Here is a 17,510-nt window from a genome sequence, read left to right on the forward strand (position 1 = left end):
TCAATGTCCTAGGTCATATTTAATACTATCAAGTATGTCTTATAAAATTTATCATAGGCAAACTTGGATGTCCTATATTATTCCTTTATTTATACCATGTGTATTTCATTAATTTTGTACAATTATTTTCTTTAAGGCAACTGGTCAACATGTCATTTCAGGACCTAGTACATGATGCTATGCAGTACTGGTTTTGCTCATTGTTGAAGGATGTAGTGGTATAAATAGTTGCTTACTTGTCATTTGGTTGCTGGTGGAGTTGTCTCTTTGGAAATGTATTTTTAATTTTTAAACTGAATTTTCTATAGCACACTTTATGCCATTATGTACCACCATACAAAATTCATGATCACCAAACCTATTGTACCTAGATATCCAAGTCACAATAAACCTGGAACAAAATATTGGAGATCCTATGTCATATGTAGTACCATAAAGTACACCATACAAAATTCATGGCTACCAAACCTGGATTTACTAGATTTAAGATGTGGTCTTTACCTTGTAACCTCAGATGAAGAACTAGAAATCATAAATTATTTAACTATATTTGAAGCAGGTATAGGTAGGACCATTTTTTTTGCAGAAATGTCTGAACACTTATCACATTTTAATGGATCATTTTTGTAAAATTTTTAATTGTGACCAAAAACCAGCTTTACCAAAATTCAATATTCCACACAAATTTAACATAGGCTTCATGTAAGAAATTGTTCACATCTGAATGAAAATAAAGGGCATCTCAGATTTGAGACAATTTTAGACAAAAATTCTTCCAAGTCGTACAATGTTAATTTCAGAATAAAGACATTCATGGAACCTTCCAATTCATATTGCACCAAATAATTACACAACACAAGACGGAATTATGTACAATGTGTTTTATCTGGCCATTGTTAACACATCCTTCAATGTTTGTTTCTGGTAACTGTCCGCAACAATTGGCTTTTCCAGAATATATCAACAAGTTTACATTCACTATTTTTTAGAAGAGGAAAAAGACTTTCACAAGCATCAGGCCAGGATATTCAAATTCCGGGATGATGAACTGTCTCATAAGAACAAAATTACAGATAGACCAAATTCTGTGTGTCATTGGTCTCTGGTGAACAGTTGTTTCATTAGCAATCATATACCATCCCATTATTTTTATATTACGACAATATGCCCCAAACATCATTTCAGTTTATGTATCAGAAGTTTACCTAGGCAAAAGCAGTAATGTAAAATGTCCCGGAGATAAAAATAGAAAGCTAGTGGATGGAAACTCCATTGGATCATTGTGTCAAAGACAATTATACCACATCTCTAATATTTGACCATTTAAATATGTGTATTTTGTGACCTTGGCCTGCGAGATATTATGGCCCTGGAGTTTCATGCCACAACATGTATGAATTATCCATGTAGTAACTCACCAAATATGTAATAAAATTAAATGACAGACAGAAAGACAATTCCGATGCATCCTCTTAAATATTTGCACAAGTATAAACAAGGACAAATGTATCATAGTACAACATAAACAAAAATACATATTTTTTTTTTATTCCAGTCCCAAACAAAATGATGTCCTTTTTAGATGATACCAATCTGAAAAAGAAGATAAATAAATTAAAGCACAAGTACATGTGTACACAGTTAGAGTTGTTCAAGTATTAAAGACTAACACAGAAAAAATATCAATTCTTACAAAAAAGGGAGGAAAATAAAAATTGATCCCATTTTATATAATAATCAGGTAAAGTGTAAATATATCACAATTTTAAAGTTATAATGTTACCAATATTTCTTTCGTGAGCATGATGAGGGCTATACAATACTTTTAACCACTTAGTGTTAAGTTTTGTTCAACATAATAGACTACAATTGTTTCTAGAAACCTTATTTTTGACGAGTTCTTTCAAAGATTTATCTCAATGATATTTACTCCACAAGAAATATTTTTCTGATATAAAGCCAAGACATCAATTAATGGATCATGGGAATTTGTTTTCATGTTTTTTTCTCAGTGAATATTATTTTACCTAGTAAACACCACGTCACTTCCTAGATACTAATTGATGTGAAATGCTCAATTAGATCATTGTTGAAATAATTCTTGGTGACAAGATGATAACCAGGTGCTCCGCAGTGTGCAGCTTTATACGACCCCAGTGGTTGAACCCTGAACAGTTGGGGCAAATTTGGTCACGATATTCAAGCTTGATACTGTCTGAATTTGGATTGTGATCAAATTTTTGACATGATATAGGTTTTTGTCACAAAATTGATGTGGTCAAGATCTAACAAATCAATTGCACAGTACAAACCAATTGAAGATTTCTTCTTGAAACTTTTCATAATTCAAAATTTTGAAAAAAAGGGAATCCCTTAAAAAAATGGTAAACAAAAATCCCCCCCCAACTTATTGAAACCCCCCTTGGAGCAATAACCCTTAAACTCAATCCCATGCTTTCCTTTGTAGTATTGAACCTTGTAGTACAATTTCAGAGAGATCCATACACTTAAACACAAGTTATTGTCATGATTGTTTGGAAACTAGAAACATGCTTCTTTTTGGCTCTTTTTTGGCCCCTAATTCCTACATATTTTGGGCAATTAACCCAAAAATTAATTCCAGCCTCCCCTTTGTCATATGGTACATTGTGGTACAATTTCAGAGAGTTCCATACAATAACACACAAGTTATTGTCTGGAAACTAGAAAAATGCTTGTTTTGGACCCTTTTAGGCACTTAAATACGAAACTTTGTCCCCCTAACCCCTAAAATGAATCCAAACCTAGTACTTGTGGTTTTCAACATTGCTGTATAATTTCAGAGCAATTGAAATACTTGTACACAAGTTATTATCCTAAAACTAGAAAAGTGCTTGTTTTGGGCCCCAAATTCCTAAACGGTTGGGACCATCATCCCCAAAATCGATCCCAACCTTCCTTTTGTGGTATTGAACCTTCTGAAAAAAAATTCATAAAGATCTATTCACTTAAACTGAAGTTATTATCCGGAAACCAATGTGTCTTCGGACGACGACAACATCATAACATTATATGATCCCAAAGACTTTTTGGGGTTGTATAACAATGTGTTATATAATTGAGTCAGTGTATGTTGCCTTTTAATTAAACTAGAAAGATTCTTAACATTTTTACAATAATTCACTTACCTTGTTGGCAACATCCAAAGCATCATAATCTGGGGCTAATCTGACGTAAGCTTTCTTTTCACCATCAGGTCTACAATAGAAATCCTAGAATTTACATTCAATTCTAGGAGATTGTGTTGTTTGCTTCAAAGTCATTTTATAGTGTGCTTTCTGGGTGTAGTTTCTTTGCCTACAATAACTTCATAAACATTTTGCTAAAAATCTGTTTGGCGTCTGTATTCTTCACTTTTTTGTTCACAGGAAAATATTATGCATCAGTTTATTTGTGGTAAATATATCCAATTTCAGACATGGTGCACCAACCTAATAACCTAAAGCTGACTTTTTCAGGTTAATAATAGTTGGCCAAAATGGTATTTCTTTGGACTTGCCTTGGGAAAAAAATTGTAAGTCCCAGCAAAAACCTTTAGTGAGAATACTATCCAGCAATCTTTTTGCATTAGAGGAGTGTCAATAACTTCAGAACTAGGGCTACTGAGAAAAATTTAAGTTTGATATATAAAACTTTTGTCACAAGTTGTCATCAATCTTTAATACTTAAGGTTCATCATAAGGAATTGAAAAATATGGCCGTGTTTATACCTCCAAAATTACTACGAGTACAGACAAACTGGTACATCCAGCAAAGTTTTAAGGCATGGCAGGAACTAGATATATAAAAGTTATATGAAGTCTACGTTTCAGAAAATTAAAAACTTACCTGGATTTTGATGTTCATTTTTTTCCAGTCTGCAGAAGATAGCAAAATAAACAAACACCCGAGTTTCATTTGATACGGTCCACTCAGTTAAACCTGTTAAATCACCTGTTGTTTACAGGTGTCTATTGTCCATCTATTGTCCATTTAAATCAATACTACTCACAACATTGATTATATGAGGGGAGCTTCTCAATCGTTTTCACTACTTAGTTAATTTTTGCACCTTCTGCAGGAACGAAAAAAAATGGACAGCAAAATCTAGAAAGGTTTATAATCTTCTGAAACATAAAATGCATTTAAAATTTATATTTCTAGTTCCTGCCATCCCTTAAAACTGTTGCAGGTGTATAGGTTAGTCTGTACTCAGAGTAAAATTTGGAGTGTAAACACGGCCATTTTAGCCAAAAGGTTATGATGAACCTTAACCCACCTGATCAATGTGTTCACTTTAGCTACATCAATGTCATATAATTTTTTCACTGCTAATTTAATCTGTGGTTTGTTTGCTCGTTTGTCAACAATGAAGACCAGTGTGTTGTTGTCTTCAATCTTTTTCATGGCAGATTCAGTGGTCAGTGGAAACTTCACAATTCTGTATTTGTCTAATCTACAAAAACAAAACATACAAATTATGTAGAAGTTTATTTTAACAAATTTTGTTAACATCACTAGCAATAGATTTTAAAGACAATTAGCTTTTTAAGTCAGTCCAAAGATGCATCAACATATAATGTTGTATCAACTGAGCACATATATCATCATAAGTTAAATAAAATATCTAAATTTGATGTCATTCATTGATCCAATTTGTAAATTTTGTATGTATACTCATATCTCCTTCCTTGTCTGATATGAGCAGCGCCCATATATATATGATTTTTTTTTTTGAAATAATTTTCCAAATTGGACCCTGTATAATTTTATGAAGTTAAGATAGTACAAGTACAATCAAACATTACCTATCTGTTCTAGGTATACTCTTCCTTGGATATTTTGGCTGTCTTGGTAGTGACAGTGTCTTAGGTCTGTAGAAATGTACTGAAGTCCTGATTTTTCTACTACGTTTTGAATGAATACCCTTCACCACATTCTTTCTGGTTTTCATTGCTTTATCCTTGGCCTTACTTTTGCTTTTGCCTGCTGGGGCAACTTTAGCTGGGGCATCCTTCTTGCCCTCTTTTTTTGGTTCTACAATTGAATAAAAGGTTAGTTCAATTTTAAGATAAGATGATCTCACTGTAAACATTAAACATGATAAAGTGAATGTCCCAGTGTTGTCCCTAAGTTTTTAATAAGATACATTTGTAGCACCAGGATAATCAAGATATTAAATTAGATACAAATATCAAATATAATTTGTATAGCATTGCAACTCCTTTCCTTTATCCTCCTTAAGGTTAGTTCAATAGGGCTCTTTTTTTTTAACTGTTTGAGTAAAATTGGGTTGTTTTCAACATAATAATGAGATTGTTTTCAACAATCTTGAATTCCCACCTCTTTTATTATTACTGTAGGGATTTGTTGAAAATATTTTGCACAAACAAACACATAAAAGGTAAGAAATTTTATATATATATATATATATATGTGAAAATTCTTAGCATTCAATGAATATTTTAGGACTAAATTGGGTCTCAAAGTTGACAGAAAATTCCAACCGAAAATGGTGGCTTTAACTTATGACCTTGTAGGAAAGGGTATCGGGATTGCTCGCCCTGATTACATGTTCGCCCTAGGTTCGTTCGCACTGAGTTTGTTCGCCCTGGTAATCCGTTCGCCCTATTTTCATTTATGATATGTATACATGTATGTTACATTTATGAAAGAAATATATATTTATATATATTAAAATTTATGTATATCTATTAACAGTTAAATACAGAATATTAATTAAATAAAATTCTTGGCTGCATTGTTACACTTTATTTGATAATTACTTTTAATTACTGTTGATAAAATTTTTATTGCTGATTAGGAATGATTTGAAATCTTTGATATCACTGATTGGTATATGAATTGCCTTTGATGGATTAATAATGAAAATAACATTTTTCTCAAATAAAATAGTCAGCTTGGATGGGTAAAACACTGATGTACAGAATAAAGAATAAGAATAAAATTGTTTATTATAGTGTCACATATTGATTGAAACAAATCATTCACACAATATTCATATACATACAAATAACAATCAATATCCAGCCAAAAAATGACTTATGAGACACTGATCCTTAAAACCAAAATATATACAAATATATACTATTTAAACTTGTAAATAATCTCATAAAAGTTATATCAAAATGGAACAAGTAGCTTAAAATATAAATAATTCTTAGTTTAAAAAAGATATGTATTAACTATGAAATATGAAATACTATAAAATTGGGTAAAAATCTTATAAATAAATGCATTAAAAATTGATTAATCGAAAATTTTACTGTAAAAATAATTTTCTACGCAAATAAAATTTATGTAAACATTTGCAAAAATAATACTGGATATTGGTACAATTCATAATTTCAATAAATTTTCTGTTTGTATTAAAATCTTGAAAGTCTTCAATAAGTTTTGAGCATTCATTAAAAAGATTGTATCGAAGATCGTCATATAATGAGCATTCCATTAGAAAGTGTTTTTCTGTTTCTATGCTGTTAGTTTCGCATAGCACACATATTCTGTCTTCAATGGGTGTAGGCGGCCTGGAGTATCTTTCCGTCTCACACGCAAGTGGAAGTGAACCGGAGCGAAACAGAGCCATTGTACGTCGCTCAGTTTTGAAAATGTACAAATTGTTAGGCATGAACTTATAACCTAGTTGCAGCTAGCTGTAGACAACATAATACATCTTAAATATTCGGCGAAATTGTAGACCGACTTCAACATATTTAATTAAATACACACAACACAACACTATAATAAAAAATAAAAATCAGGGCGAACGGTCTCAGGGCGAAACGGAACTAGGGCGAACAGTAACTAGGGCGAACCAAAATCAGGGCGGACGGACCCGGATTCGTAGGAAAGCGTCAATGCAAAAATTAATTTAAAACAGCCTTCAAAGACGTCATAATTATTTGGACTACTTTCGTTCCTGATAATTGTCAATTGGATTTTATTGCTCCTGGATTAACAGATACAAAAAGAGCTTTGGACAGGATACAAGGTTGCATAATAAATTAATTACTAAATTAGGGTAATCTGATAAGTGTTTATTTGTTTTGATGCAATTAATAAATCATCCTCTCTAATCTATAAAGTTTTAGACGACTGTAATGTGTACAATACTTTTAAACACTCTTGAAAAAAAAGTGCATAAAAATTTTGATTATAATTACTATGGTAGAGCCTTAAAGAAATCTGAAATTAATATATGTGTGTTGAACATGTTCACAGATATCGAAGAAAGAGACAAGCACGTGTAGGAAGCCCCCCTTTATTTCATCTATTTTGTTTCTTATTTCACGATTAATGAGTAGTTGATCTTTAATAATTAAGCTTATAATCTATTAAAGGTATATATAATATGTCAGCTGGAGGTATTCATATGCTATATCTTTTTTAATTTAACGTAAAAAACTAAATTCTTGCTCACTATCACCCTTCTTCTTGTCTTTGGGTGCCATATTGAAGTTAAAAAGGAAGTTGCAAGGTTCCCACGTGGTCGATATCGCAATTGCGCAAGCGTCAATTAAAATTTATTTCCTTTCCTTCGGAAGACTTTGGACTTTTTATTATAAATTAAGAAATGTCTAGATAAGATCCAAAGTTTTCGCGTACATAGTTGCACTTCCGGAAATTTAAAGACTGAATCAGAAGACAATCTACATTTACCAACTATACAGGGTCAAATAGGACACATTAAGAATATATAAGACTAATTCGATTCCGTGGTGAGAAAAACCGGAAAATGTTCTTTCAAATTGTGACCCCAACAGCCTGCATAATTTCTACAACTTTTCTAAATTTATATTCCATGATAAGATCTTCACTTTCAAGCTGTCAAATGATTCTCAAATGGTTCACGCTCACAGCTTGACCAAAATGTTCAATATCATATGTTGGCAACAGTAGAACAGCAACTTTGACCGCCAGATTTCTATTTATTAAGATCAATCTTAAGGCCTAAATACACAGAATATGTGATGTCTGTATTTTTGTGTTGTATGTGTATCTGATGTTATTACATGTATGTTTTGTTTATTAATATCAGTCGGTTAAAGAGCTCTTAAGAGCTCATGTTCTTTGTTATTATGTATATATATGCAACCCGACTTTAAATAAAGATTACTTTACTTTACTTTACACCTTATCGCTATTTGTCCGCCATTACGGGAAATCACACAGGTTCCCGTAAAATTTTGACGTCATAAAACAAAATATCTGACGCCACAATGGAAAAGTGATTGTTGTTTGCGTCAAAAGTTCAAGCGCTCGGGTCAGCCGGGATTAGCGATAAGGTGTATTATCAGTGGCGGCACAAATAGGCCACTTTATGGTTAGTTCGGCAATATTGGAGGATGACAATTAATACACCTTATGGCTTATCACTGTTTAGAAATCTGTCCCACTTTACCTGAGAATCTGACCCCCATGAACCTTTGACATCATTCAACAATCACTTTTCATGATTAATTGTTCAGTCATTTGGATATATGGTCACATATGATGAAATGGGAATTAAATGACTTACTTAAAGAAGAAAAGCACCATTTTAAACATCCACACTAAAATTTACCCATAAATATATTGTTATCAATCTTATAAGAGAAGTCATATATGTCAACCTTTTTTTTTAATTACAACAAGTAAATACAGACCCGAAGTACCAGTTAGCCCTCCACATTGACTTTTATAAATATCATGAAATGAAAGATTTAAAAAAGTATTACATTTGTTGTATTAGCAAGACTGTAATATGAGACAGGCATTACCTAGCTGTGAATGGGGACAAAGTCTGTATGAATCACTTTTTTAAAACATGGAAATAAAAGAAACGAAAATACAGTAACGTTTCAGATTTTGGTTCTGTTGTTAGAGATTTAGTTGTAAATGAATTGGTATTGACAATGATTGAGTTCAATCCTATATTTTACTAGACTGAAAAATATATATTTTATTCGAAGTCTCATGCAAACAACATTGGAAAAGGAAGTAGATTTCTGCACAAATGCAGGGATTAAAAAAAGTCAGTTCATAGTATATTGAAAATTTGGGGAAATTTTTCTGATTTTTTTTTTTTTTTTTTAATTGATTTTTCTACCGTAATAAGAGACTTTAAATAAAGCTAACTTACTTTAAATAAAGCTAATACTAACAATGACCACTGCCCTTTTCTCGATCTTGATATCTATATCACTAATGGAAAGCTGAATACTAAAATTTATGATAAAAGGGATGATTTTTCATTTCCTATCGTTAATTATCCGTTTTTAGATGGTGACGTTCCCTTGTCACCATCTTACGGTGTTTATATATCTCAACTTGTACGATTCGCTCATGTATGTAACAATGTTTTAGATTTTAACGAAAGAAATTTATGTATTACTGAAAAATTATTACACCAGGGTTTTCGATATCACAAACTAGTCAAAACATTTACTAAATTTTATCATCGGTATAAAGACATCATTCGTAAATATAGCTCAACATGCAGACTTCTAATACGTTCAGGTATTTCACATCCAATTTTTTATGGAAATATTCTTTATAAAGCACAAAGGTGTCAGTATTCACCTCAGAAACTTACAAAACCTTTGAATAGACTTATTAAGAAGGGATATAATTACGATACTGTTGTCAAGTCATTAAAGATTGCATATTTTGGCGTTAATATTGAGTCACTGATAAGGTCTTTGCATCGGAACTAAACACATTTATTCTAAAAACAGTTGTTGGCATGACACAGGTTATGTTCTTCTCATATATGTTATGATGGTATGATACTAAACCCCTAACGGGAAGGATTGTGCCTGATGTTCATATGATGAAATCATAATCTTTCAGTCAGTTTAATTGAAGTCTGGAGCTGGCATGTCAGTTAACTGCTAGTAGTCTGTTGTTATTTATGTATTATTGTCATTTTGTTTATTTTCTTTCGTTACATCTTCTGACATCAGACTCAGACTTCTCTTGAACTGAATTTTAATGTGCGTATTGTTATGCGTTTACTTTTCTACATTGGCTAGAGGTATAGGGGGAGGGTTGAGATCTCACAAACATGTTTACCCCCGCCGCATTTTTGCGCCTGTCCCAAGTCAGGAGCCTCTGGCCTTTGTTAGTCTTGTATTATTTTAATTTTAGTTTCTTGTGTACAATTTGGAAATTAGTATGGCGTTCATTATCACTGGACTAGTATATATTTGTTTAGGGGCCAGCTGAAGGACGCCTCCGGGTGCGGGAATTTCTCGCTACATTGAAGACCTGTTGGTGACCCTCTGCTGTTGTTTTTTATTTGGTCGGGTTGTTGTCTCTTTGACACATTCCCCATTTCCATTCTCAATTTTATTCGTCCCCATAATATTTCATATCCAGGATGATTTTCCTTACAAGCAAACAAAAGTCATGTAGTGATACTGTTAAACAGGACAAACAGCTAAAAAAAAGTATATAGGTAATGACAAAAACATTAAAATGTGTCTAAAAGTTATCCATTACTAGATCCATCCCTGATGGACCAAAATTGATCAGGCTATGAATCATCACCAGTTAGTTATGTGTTTTTGTCATTATTTATATACTTTTGTTATTACCTACATGTACTTTTGATAAATTTGTCATAAAATTTATATCCGCTGGATACACAATGACATACAAGTACAAGTAATTAGTTTGGCTTCAACTAACGAAAGCTCTATTAAGTTTATTATGGTTAGAGACCTCTACTGTCAGTATTTTTTTCTTTATCATGTTTATAACTCATCAGAAATATATTTTTACATATTAATTTGGCTTTTTCAGATGATCATGCAGTTAAAAAAATCAGGAATAACAGCTGTATTTTTTTCATGTTAATTTGGCTTTTTCAGATGAACGTACAATATAAAAGGCTTTGATACAAGTTGAAAACAAACATGTCTGCAGCAAGGACAATGATGTCACAAAATGTGGCCAAGGATAGAATCGTTACAAAATTCCCACAGGTTTGTCTCGTCCCTTAGAAACACAAAATTTTGTAACTCACTAAGTACCTTATATGTGCATAAAGCTTGATCCAATCTTTTACTTTTCTATAGACTATATACTAAATAATACTTTTATGACTAAAATTACATCTTGAGAAACAAAAGTGGGTTTTTTTTATGAACATTGTTTGATTGGCTTGCCATTGGCCCATTAACATTAATTTGTAAAAATTTGTGTGTTGTTCTCTGATATATTGGGAAAGTTATAGAAAATGGAAAGAAATATTTATTGCACATACACAGTTTAAAAAGGAAAAGGAATTCAATATTTGGCCACATTTCATGTAAAATGTCATGAGAACAAACTTGGTACTTTATATCGACCTAGAATGAGTGGTAGAATCTATATGGATATTTGTACGATTATATGGAGTTTTTATAGTAATTATTTTCAAAACAGATTTTCTGTATCGTTGCTGTAAATATAATAAAAATGAAATGAACAAGAAAAGTAATGTAACTTTCCTTTTATATGTAAAAAGATATAAGAAGATGTGGTATGAGTGCCAATTAGACAATTCTCTCATCCAAGTTACAATTTTGAAAAGTAAACCATTACAGGTCAAAATACAGTCTTCAACACGGAGCCTTGGCTCACACCAAAAAGCAAGCTATAAACATGATAAATGCACATTTGATTGTTAAAATTCAATTCAATAAGTTCTGTGTTGCTTACTTTTAAGGCCTTTCATCCAGATGCAACACCATATCAGAAGATGAACTTTCACCCTAAGGTCAAGGCTGCATGTACTGATAATAAGACAGGCAGAGTTGGGTAATTATGTTCAATCACTATAGTAGAGGACACAAAGGTCATCTTTATAAAATCTAAGTTTGTTATCATCTTTATGGTTAATTTATAGACAAATTATAACAAAAAATGATAAACCACTTCCAGAATTAATTTGTAGTCTTCTGTTTCATGCAGAAATTTCAAGTTCTATTGAATTTAAACGATTTCACTTATAAACTTTACTCTTGCAGGTTAATGTTCACTATAGCTATACATAAACTACTTAGACCACTGAGGCTCAGGTGAAAGTATGTCAGATGGTTAAAGATGTATACGACTTTGCTAGTAATTTGTAATGTACACATATGTTCATAGAATGGTAATAAAATATCTTTTAGCTTGCCAGCATATGTTGTCTCAGTTTGAAAGACCAGGTATGTTAGTTTGAGCTTACTTTTTGCAGGTTGAAAATTTGTAAAGCTGTGTTAGTAGGTGATGTGTCTGTGGGAAAGACCAGTCTAGTCAACAGGTAGGACTTGTTACTCTCAAGTTGAAATGTCTAGTTTGTTTCAAATAACAGATGTATTGCATTTCCATAATATATCCTTTTATAAATTTTGGGAAGTATGATGCTCAAAAACTGTTTTGGAGTGTAAAAACCATAGGTACCTGAAAACAAATACAGTCAGACGTTTCTTGTAAGGAATAAAAGAAATGGGATTAGCATTAACACAATGAAAAGACATGATAAGGTCAATACTGAACATTATTCCAGTGTCTACCCGTATCTATTCAATATGTCAAACTCAAAATCATTGCAGAGTCTAAACAAGTTTGACAAATATTAAAGATCTGTCTACACCAAATTCTTTGAAAAAAAATTAAAAAATGTTGTATACAGGATTGGTTCATGTACAACAGAATATAAAGTTTTTATATTTCAGATTTTGCCATGATGTATTTGACAGAGATTACAAAGCCACTATAGGTGTAGATTTTGAAGTAGAAAAATTTAGTCTGTTAAATGTCCCTTTCACATTACAAATGTAAGTATGCATAGATGGAAAGTTTTCAATTAAAACATTTTTAACCAAGAAGAGCAAACAACGATTTCTATTTTGATATAACTGTGGACATTTGGTGTCTCCTGTTTACTTAATATATAAGTTGTTATACATATACCATGTTAGATGAAGCGTTTATGATGTAAACTATCACAGCATCAATTTTTTAACCCTGTTGATGAAATCTCATAATTGATCTTTTTCACTCTATCAAGTACAATTACTTAGTTTGAAAATAATTCAAATCTTTTCCCTTTTCATATGTTTTTAATGTATGAAAGATAGGTAAAAGATTATAGGTTGAAAATAATGTATAAGGCCATGGCTTAAAAAGAAAGACAAAAATACAAACAACAGTACACAGTGCACAAAATACAGCATAGAAGACTTAAGACTGAGCAACACAAACCCCCACTAAAAATCTGGTTATCATACAAGTATAACATTAATGTAATTCATACTGTCAAAAGACATAAAAAAGGGATAGATTTTAGTACCATTGACAATTATCAGGTCTTCGCTTTATTCTTCATTTGTTAGAAGTTTCATAATTAACAATTTTTAATTTTTCAATTCTAGATGGGACACAGCAGGTCAAGAACGATTTAAATGTATAGCAGCATCATATTATAGGGGTGCTAATGGTAGGTGTTGTAAAAATATAAGAAACTTATTTGCATTTTATGAAAAAAATGTAAATCCAACTACATATTTTTATAAGATGATCCTTTGGCAATTTTATGAGAATCCAAAGAGATTCTAATACAGTTGAAGAGTTGCCACTGTCAATTGTCGATATGACAGTTGCAAAGACAGTTTTACTGGTGACAAATCAAAAATGATGGTAGCAACTTGTCAACTACAGTACTGTTATTCTGATTCTAATGCATTACAAAAAGAAAAAAAATGTATAAATTTGGCATACAAAAAAAATCTGAATCTTCCTGAATGATTTTGGCGCAAAGACGTAGCTAAATGTGACATCATACAAATGAAAACATACAAACTGGAGGTTATTATGCTACCTCTATGATTCAAATTCAGATAAAAACACATATTAAAACAGTAAATTTGAGATAGGTGTTGTTTTATTTTCAATAATATTGTAGTAACCGAACATTTGTTGATCCAATCAATTCAAAATGGCAGTGCCCTCCTTAGTTACGCCTGGTCAGTGGTGGATTTGACAGTAACTTTAAGCCAATGAAAAAAATTGTTACGTAAAAATTGCATAAGAGTCTTTGTTTATAATTATCTTCGTGTGATACCATGTGTTGAGAATTTAGAAAAAATCTTCAGACCATTTTAATACTGTGAATTCATTATTCACAATCCTTATCATGATAAACCTATATTCAGGCAACTTTTGAGGCAACTATAAAATCAAGAACTGAATATTTGTGGTGAAAAAAAATTTGCTTGTAAAATATTGAAATTACTACTGTTAACAATTTTAACAATTGGTTACTTTTACTAAATAAAAAAAAAAACATTGTTCATTTGAATTACAAGATTTAAAAATAATATGGTTACTGGTTATATAGTTAAATTTGTGACTTTTACAACCAGTTAAAAGAACAAGTGAAAGGAGATAGTAGAAATTACTTTCAAAGTAAAATGTTGAAACATTTACAAAGTTCCAAGATAAATTATACAATTATAAATCATGTTGAAAGTTATACACAACTGTTATCAATAACATGGACAATCAGTCATAAAGTCAGATGCAAAAGATACATTCACAGTTTTAACAAACAACAATAAAGTTCAAAGACAGATTGATAAAGATAACAAATTTGATTGTATAATTTCAGTGACAATAGTTGTATTTGATTTGTCAGATGAATCTTCATTGGCCAATGTAGCACGGTGGATGGATGATGCTGCTGGTAACTCGTCTGATCCAATCAAATTTGTTGTTGGTACAAAGAAAGACTTAGTAGTAAGACATCTATATTGTCTATATGTTATCGTTGACAGAACAACAAAAAAAAACCATTGTTAAGTCTATGCATCCTCTGGAATGTTAATATACTAATTATTATTTATTTCATTCTTTGGGTACCAATTTTTGTAGGTAAAGGCAATCCATGAAATGAAATACTCATTAAACAGGCTATTATTTGAACTTGAAATTATTTTTAATTATGGAATTTGCATAATTTCTTGTGCTTGAAATTTTTAATAGATTCCATGTTTATTTGGTATTATAATGTTTTGAGCTGTTCGTAACACTTTCCATACAATGTATTTTGTATAGATAGTGTTGTGCACGGTATAGTACATTCTATTAAAAATGTACTATCTTCTTTGTAATAGAAAGTGTTGTGCACAGCACAGAACATTAAAGTATAGAATAAACATGGAATTTATTGAAAAAATTTCAAACCAAGAAATTATGTAAATTCCATAATTGATAATAATTCCAAGTTCAAATAATATGGATTTGTAATAAACTTGTATGCAGATTTTAAATTAACTCAATTATCAAATATCCACAACATACTATTTCATACTTTTACCAAAAATTAGTACCCACAAAAATAGATGAATCCATTGAAGTAACTATTTTTCTTCTGATGTATGTTCAGATTATTTCTGAAATTAGTTATTATTGCCTATATAGATGAGACTATTAGGCTCACGATTGAAAACTGTATTGTTGTTTTTAACATCTTTGTATTGATTTTCATTATTTTTATGATACCTTCAAAACTGTGACTCCATATCTGTAATATTAGATAAAGAGACATGTTATATTCATTATAATATCTCAACATTTTCATTAGAAAAAAGGGGATAACAAGTGGCAAACATGCACCCAAATAAAAGTTTAACTTTTAACCCTTCAGTTGTAAAAGTCTAATAATAGTAAGAAACCAAATATGAAAACCACGTAATTCACTGTACAACTTCATTTAATGACAATAACAATACCTAAAATCCTGAACAAAAATAAACATACTTTTTCTATTCAGTTGCATAATCAAAATGTTGCAGGTGTATTCCCGTATTTTGAAATACAGCCATATGATATAATAAACATTAACTGCTGTTGAATATGAAAATCATTTATTGAAATAAATTTCTTTTTTTCAAGTCACCAGCTGCTTTTGAATCAATAGAACAGAATGCAGTGGAAATTGCTAATTCATTAGGGGCAGAGTTTTGGGCTGTGTCATCCAAAACAGGTATTTAAATGCAATAGATTTACAATTAGTTTTACCTTGAGTTTTAAATTTTATCATTAATTCACTCACAGACATGTGCATTTAAATTACTAAATAAGAATTGATACTTAACCAAGAAACAAAGTATGAACAAGAGCATTTAATAAATCATTATCTTTTCAAATTTTTTTAGGAGTAATATTGATGTATTATCAAAATCACAAGACCAATATATGAAAATGAATAAATTGAAGTATTTATTTACCTAGGTGAGAATGTGAAAGAGTTTTTCTTCAGAGCAGTAGCATTAACTTTTGAAGCAGCTATTTTACGAGAGATAGATACATCTAGTGATGGACCTACCAAACAGATTGGAAACGATTTAATCAGTAAGTATTGGAAGGTTTTCAAGGGTAATCACTGAGGTTTAAGTGATCAAAATGTTTTTAGAAAATTGATGATTTGGTATGCAGTATATTCTGTCTGTGTGTCAAAATCTGTCTGAGACATTTTTTATTTCATTTTTCTAAGCAACAACATGTATTGCTTCTTTATATATTACAAGTTTCATCTGGTAATGCTGTGCTGTACTGTGTGACATGTTTTCAGTTGCTTCATTGTTTAATTTTGATTTTACCTAAAAACATATATCTTAAAAATGTCATTCACATATATTTATGTCAGAGTTAACCTCTGATATCTGTCAGCAAATGGAGACCACCCTGACATGTATTCAATAGGAGAGGGTTGAATCTGGCCAAGATTAAATGGCAAACTAACTTTAAAACTGTACTACTATATGTTCATTTGTTTTGTAAATGAACTTGCTTGATGGACCATTCAGTATATTATTTCATGTATTTATAACTTCTTTCTTTACAGAAGTAGACAATGAAAATGTATTTGAAAGAAGAAGTAAGAAGAATCCTTTAGGAAAATGCTGTGATATGTAAACTCTTCAGTCTTCCAATGTGCCATCAGTAACATTAGACAGATACCATCTTTAGTCAAAACCAGAATGTTATTGTATTATTTTGGGGTATAAATGTCTAATTTACATATCATGTTCAAACAAGGATCTTTCATTTGTTAACCATTTTACTTGCAAATTATCATATTTGTTCACATTCTTGCATAAGCATTTTCAAAATTGTTAGCTGTTGAAACCATAAATGCTATGTAGAGGAGAGCCACATAAGGAAACTTACTGTCAGAGTTATCATAGATTAACCTGAACTTTTTTTTCAGTTTAAAAGCTCTTCTGATATAACTGACTTCTGCTAGAAAAATGGCTATTAAATCAATGGTTTCTGTAATATGTAAAGATATCACACAAAGAATTGTTGTGGTTTTTCAAAAGAACCAGAGAAAGTAAAGAAAATTATATTAAAACCATTAAAACCAATGTTTTAATCAGTTATTCCATAACATTCTTTTATAATTTTCAAGACAGTGTCTTTCACCTAGGAATTTGAAGTTCATTTAAAAATTAAAT

At 31.0% G+C, this 17,510-nt stretch overlaps 2 protein-coding genes across 2 annotated transcripts; one reads left to right on the forward strand and one right to left on the reverse strand.

Moving 5' to 3' along the window:
- Positions 1-1,532: 1,532 nt before the first annotated feature.
- Positions 1,533-7,591, reverse strand: LOC139528724 (large ribosomal subunit protein uL23-like). The gene is made up of 5 exons (XM_071324858.1): positions 7,460-7,591; positions 4,827-5,055; positions 4,298-4,474; positions 3,168-3,237; positions 1,533-1,593 (listed from the first exon to the last, which is right to left on the reverse strand). The coding sequence occupies exons 1-5, from the start codon at positions 7,488-7,490 to the stop codon at positions 1,579-1,581; spliced, it is 522 nt and encodes a 173-aa protein (XP_071180959.1). The 5' UTR covers positions 7,491-7,591; the 3' UTR covers positions 1,533-1,578.
- A 38-nt stretch (positions 7,592-7,629) lies between these two features.
- Positions 7,630-17,423, forward strand: LOC139528723 (ras-related protein Rab-34-like). The gene is made up of 10 exons (XM_071324856.1): positions 7,630-7,757; positions 10,893-11,006; positions 11,732-11,823; positions 12,245-12,310; positions 12,726-12,827; positions 13,425-13,489; positions 14,660-14,787; positions 15,946-16,036; positions 16,285-16,404; positions 16,898-17,423. The coding sequence occupies exons 2-10, from the start codon at positions 10,938-10,940 to the stop codon at positions 16,966-16,968; spliced, it is 804 nt and encodes a 267-aa protein (XP_071180957.1). The 5' UTR covers positions 7,630-7,757; positions 10,893-10,937; the 3' UTR covers positions 16,969-17,423.
- The last annotated feature ends 87 nt before the right edge of the window (positions 17,424-17,510 follow it).

This window comes from Mytilus edulis, chromosome 6 (genome assembly GCF_963676685.1).
Source record: "Mytilus edulis chromosome 6, xbMytEdul2.2, whole genome shotgun sequence".
Taxonomy (NCBI): Eukaryota; Metazoa; Mollusca; class Bivalvia; order Mytilida; family Mytilidae; genus Mytilus; species Mytilus edulis.